The 5,420-nt window shown below is 51.7% G+C and overlaps 1 protein-coding gene across 1 annotated transcript in view; it reads left to right on the forward strand.

Moving 5' to 3' along the window:
- Positions 1-5,420, forward strand: part of SFSWAP (splicing factor, suppressor of white-apricot family) — a gene marked incomplete at its 5' end in the record, with an annotated part of 28,425 nt that overhangs the window by 1,446 nt on the left and 21,559 nt on the right. Inside the window, 6 exons of the mRNA XM_014545348.1 lie at positions 701-870; positions 1,437-1,568; positions 1,810-1,895; positions 2,930-3,155; positions 4,451-4,563; positions 5,260-5,395. Coding sequence (XP_014400834.1) covers positions 701-870; positions 1,437-1,568; positions 1,810-1,895; positions 2,930-3,155; positions 4,451-4,563; positions 5,260-5,395 — 863 coding nt within the window. The remainder of the gene's footprint in view (positions 1-700; positions 871-1,436; positions 1,569-1,809; positions 1,896-2,929; positions 3,156-4,450; positions 4,564-5,259; positions 5,396-5,420) is intronic.

Here is a 5,420-nt window from a genome sequence, read left to right on the forward strand (position 1 = left end):
GTGTCCGTGCGGCTGTGTCGCGGCGCCGTTTCCTGGGCTGAAGGGCAGAAGGGCCTGGCCGCACCCTCCGCCTGGCGCTCCGGCCAGTGAACCTCCTTGAGCTGCATGTGCCTGTCGTGTTGTGTGTTCGTGTGTCTCTACCCCGTAACCCAGCACTTATCTCCTCAGCCAGTGGCTAGGGGCCAGCCTAGCCCAGATTTTACTCCAATGGACGCACGTTTCTTGGGTGAAGATCTCTCCTGAGAGTTCGGGACTAGCAGAGAGAAGCGAGGAAATGTCCAGCGTTGGGTTCTTACGGATAGGTATTTATGTATTCGGTTTGTGTGACTGTAAGCTATGATATTTGACTTTTCAGAAAAATATTTTTTTTTGCAAATGACGTTAAATAGTTGAGCAAACCATAAACGGTAAGAACTGCCACCAAGTGGATCTACCATTTATGCTGTTAAAAGATTGTTTACCTTTAACTATAACTTTTATCGTATTGTAGAAAAGAATTTAGACTTTGTTAAAATAACTTGAGTTTGCAAGTAGGTGAGATGTGGCTAGCCAAATTAAATATAAATCAGAGAGTAGTTCTTATGTTTGTTTTAATACTTTATTTCTTTATTTAATTGGTAAGTATGTATATATAAAAGCTCACACACAAACCAACCTCGACATTAACTTCTCCCCACTGACCAGCGTGTTCCTGTTACAGATACGATGGGCGAGGTCACCTGCATGACCTTTCTGAGTACGACGCCGAGTATTCCACCTGGAACAGAGATTACCAGCTCTCGGAAGAGGAGGCGCGAATAGAGGCCCTGTGTGATGAAGAGAGGTATTTAGCCTTGCATACGGACTTGCTTGAGGAGGAGGCAAGGCAAGGTACTGCTCAAGAAAAACTTACTTAAGCCACAAACGTTTTAAATTTTTAAGTATTTAAATTTACTCCCATTCATTTTTTTATACTCACTCTTTCTGATATTATCTTGACAGTACCCAGTGGATTGGAAAAACAGGCGTCTTTGCGTTCTGGGAGGACCTCAGGATAGTTTATATATAGAGCCACAGAGACTTTTCCCAGCTTTTGAGGGCAGACTGGGATTTGACAAAACAAAAACCAAACTCTTTAACTGTTCTCCTTTAACAGTATCGTATGAACTACAATTGATGTTCTTGTCTTTGCCTTCACAATCTTTAATGCAGTTCTTAATCCCAGATTTCTCAGCAGGAAGAAATTTTCCACAAAAGACGTGTATTCTGCTGTCTGTGGTAAAATGTACTGGCAGAAGTACACGTCGATAGATGTGAAGTGGGAATTTTTAAACATTGCCTCGAAGAGAGGTTGAAAAAGTGTGTTTTATGCTTTACTGATAGCTACGACTTTAGAAATATATGGAATTTTTCTCAGTAAATTTCTATGTGTAATAAAGTTCTCATTTTTATTCAAGAGGAAGAATATAAGCGCCTGAGTGAAGCCCTCGCCGAGGACGGGAGCTATAACGCGGTGGGGTTCACGTACGGGAGCGACTACTACGACCCGTCCGAGCCGACCGAGGAGGAGGAGCCTTCCAAACAGAGAGGTGAGGCGGCCTGGCCCAGGTGCGGGCTCCTTCCACCTCTCTCTCTCTCTCTCTCTCTCTCTCTCTCTCTCGGGATTTGCTGAAGTGGTTTTGCTTGTGGAATAGAATGGAAAACTGGGAAATGTTTCTAGAAGAAACGATAGGAAAAAGGGAAAGGACCAGTCACTGCTCCCTACGTTGCTCTTTATGTCGCTGCCGCCTCCTGGGCACGGCCCTGAAGGTGTGTCTTCTTTCTACACAGAAAAAAGTGAGGCTGACCATGTGGAGGAGAACGAGGAGCCCTTCATTGCCCCCGTGGGACTGAACGTGCCGCCGGACGTGGAGCTGGTATGTGCGGGTCTGCCTGTCCCTGTCCTGTTAGTCACGGTCACTGCTTGTTTGTTTACTGATTTATTTTCTATATTTTCCTACAAAAAAGGAGGACACTTGTAAGAGCCCTTCCCAGGACAGAAATATTAGTCAGCAGTCATGACACCAGCTGCCAGGTTCACTTGGTCCTCCTCCCTTTTCCCGTTTCACAGGGAGGAGGAGGCCATGCAGAGCGAGTCCAGCCCACAGAACGCTCGCTCTGCGAGGCCAGCTTCCCCATTGCTTTTCCTCCTTACGACCACCAAGGTCGGAGTTCAGAGCCGATGGGAAAGAACGCAGGGTCAGGCTGTTTTCAACATCTCGCTTTACCTTATTCTAAAACACGGGGACAGCACCACGCTGGCATCCTCCGCGGTGTCGTTATCAGACACTGTCAGGAAACAGGAGGCAACCTGCGGAAAACAGTGTAACGCTCTAACCCAAAGCGTGACTCCGTGCGTCCACCTGCATGGACGCAGGTTCTGAGACGCAGGAACGCGAGTGGCAGCTGCAGGCCTTATGCGGACCTGAGCTGTCAGTCCCTCCAGGCGCTCTTGCTGCAGCTGGTCCCTGCTTGTTCAGGGCGAGGCTGCGGGGTGAGGGCCCGGCAGTCCCCTGGGTTACGGCCCCACTGCCTGAAAGTCACGCCTGAGCTCACGGAGAAAAGCCAGGGTCATTTACGCACTTTCTTCTTTAATGAGGTGATGACTTCACTTGGGGTTCACCTCTTTAAGCCTCACCTGAGGATATGTTTTTATTGATTTGAGAGAGAAACATCAATGTGTGAGAGAAACAACATGGGTTGGTTGCCTCCTGTCTGGGCCCCGACTGGATGGAACCTGCATCCTAGGTCCACGCCTGATAGAAAGGGGACCCAGCCTTGTCGTGTAGGGGATGCTGCTCCTGCCAGCGGAGCCACCCAGGCGGGCAACACAGGGTCAGGTCTGTGTTTGGAGCCCTGTGGTCGTGGCCAAGAGGAAAAACCAGTCATGTGCACGTGTGCTCTCTCCCAGCCGCCCACAGCCAAAATGCATGCCATCATCGAGCGCACGGCACGCTTCGTGTGCCGGCAGGGGGCGCAGTTTGAAATCATGCTGAAAGCCAGGCAGGCCCGGAACTCGCAGTTCGACTTCCTGCGCTTCGACCACTACCTCAACCCCTACTACAAGTTCATCCAGAAGGCCATGAAGGAAGGGCGCTACCCGGTGCTGGCCGAGAGCAGAGGGGACGAGAAGCAGAGTGAGTGAGGCGGCTGGCTCCTCTCGTCGGGCGGAAAAAAAGCACAGAGGGCTGCTCCCACACATGCCACGCAAGCCTGCCCTTCAGCACCCAGTGTCTGCCCGCCCTGCCACAGAGGGTGACGGTACCACCTGCGGTCACCCTGCGGTGTGCACATGGGAGAGATGGTGAACATAATTAAATGGGTTTTTTAAATATGTATATATTTTAAAATATATTTTATTGATTTTTTTACAGAGAGGAAGGGAGAGGGATAGAGAGTTAGAAACATCCATGAGAGAGAAACATTCATCAGCTGCCTCCTGCACAGGCCTCACTGGGTATGTGCCTGCAACCAAGGTACATGCCCTTGACCGGAATCGAACCTGGGACCTTTCAGTCCACAGGCCAATGCTCTACTCACTCAGCCACACCGGTCAGGGCTTAAATATATTTTTATTGATTTTAGAGAAGAAGGGAGAGGGAGAGAGAATCATTGATTGGCTGCCTCCTACGCGCCCCCTACTGGGGATCGAGCCCGCAACCGAGGCATGTGCCCTTGCCCAGAATCGAACCCGGGACCCTTCAGTCCACAGGCCCACGCCCTATCCACTGAGCCCAACCAGTGAGGCCATAATGAAATGTTGATGCCATTGGAACACACTGTCTCAGCTGAGCAATGTCCCCTCCCCGTCTGGCCCTCGGCGTTTGTAGAGAAAGCAATGCCCTGCCCCATGGGGCTGGGCCGGAGCCCACTCCTCCCACGGCGCAGAGATGACATGCCAACTTCACTCTGTTTTCACTCTCTCGGCCTTGGGCTGTCGTCCTGTGACGGCATCTAAATGGGGAGTCATTCCAGGGGACTCTGCACAGTGTGCTTGGGCCGTGGTCTCTGCAACGTCCGCCATTGGGTGTTTCCCTCTTCAGCTGGAAGTTTCAGTAGACGACACCTCCCATCGCCTTCCTGTGTTGTAGTTTTAAAAATACCTATTGCTGTTACTTTACGTTCATAAATCAGTTGGAGTTTTTGTCTTTTTTGCTAAAAAATTGAAACACACAACGGCTCTGACTGTGAGGGCTGGGCGAGCTCGGGCCCCCCTCCCCCACTTACTGCTGAGCACCTGGTGGCAGCGCGGCCTCCCCTCCCCCTCCTGAGACGGGTGTTTGTTGCAGAGTCGGGGGTCAGCTCGGACAACGAGGACGATGATGACGAGGGCGACGGCAGTTACCTGCACCCGTCTCTCTTCGCGCTTCCTGCTGAGCACCTGGCGGCAGCGCGGCCTCCCCTCCCCTCCTGAGACGGGTGTTTCTTGCAGAGTCGGGGGTCAGCTCGGACAACGAGGACGACGATGATGAGGGCGACGGCAGTTACCTGCACCCGTCTCTCTTCGCCTCCAAGAAGTGCAACCGCCTGGAGGAGCTGATGAAGGTTCTTATCGTGACCGAGCTGTGTTTTCATTGCATCACAGAACTGCTGACTTAATTTCAGAAACTTATTAAGAAAGCATTTCTTTTATATAATAGCTGTATCCTATTTTGTCATCATTGAGGTCTATTTTGCACTGTGGCAAAGGAATTTACTTTCTTTTGTATCTCAGTTTATAAAACTCATGAGCAAATTATTTCCATTTATTTTAACTGCCATTGGGACATTTAGAATAAGTAAAATGTCGGTTAAGACTTGGAGGTTGTGCAGAATCCATTGTGATAGGATCGGGTCTTACAGGTGTGAGAGTGTGTGCAGTCTGGTCCTGGGCCTGCCTTCTCCTTTCCTCGGGGTCACTAGGAAGATCGAAGCCATCTGCCTGCTCAGTTCCTCCGGGAATCGCAGCTAGAGGCTGAGCCAGCTCGTCAGGGCGTGTGTGTGTGTGTGTGCGCGCGCGTGTGTGCGCGCGTGTGTGTGCGTGCGTGTTCCCTGCAGTGTGCACGCTGTGTCTGGAGTCAGGCTGAGTGTGACCGTGGAAGCCATCTGTCTGCTCAGTTCCTCTGGGAATCGCAGCTAGAGGCTGAGCCAGCTTGTCAGGGCGTGTGCTCGTGTGCGCGCGTGTGTGCGTGCGTGTTCCCTGCAGCGTGCACGCTGTGTCTGGAGTCAGGCTGAGTGTGACCGTGCTCCCTCTGTCCGCAGCCTCTGAAGGTGGTGGACCCGGATCATCCCCTCGCCATGCTGGTCCGCAAAGCCCAGGCCGACAGTCCTGCCCCCACCCCTCCCTCGGCAGAAGGCGCAGCCGGGCAGCCCTCCCAGGTGGAGTACACCTCTGACTGTGAGTACCTCGCCGGGCGCACCTC

Source organism: Myotis brandtii, unplaced genomic scaffold (assembly GCF_000412655.1).
Source record: "Myotis brandtii unplaced genomic scaffold, ASM41265v1 scaffold403, whole genome shotgun sequence".
Taxonomy (NCBI): Eukaryota; Metazoa; Chordata; class Mammalia; order Chiroptera; family Vespertilionidae; genus Myotis; species Myotis brandtii.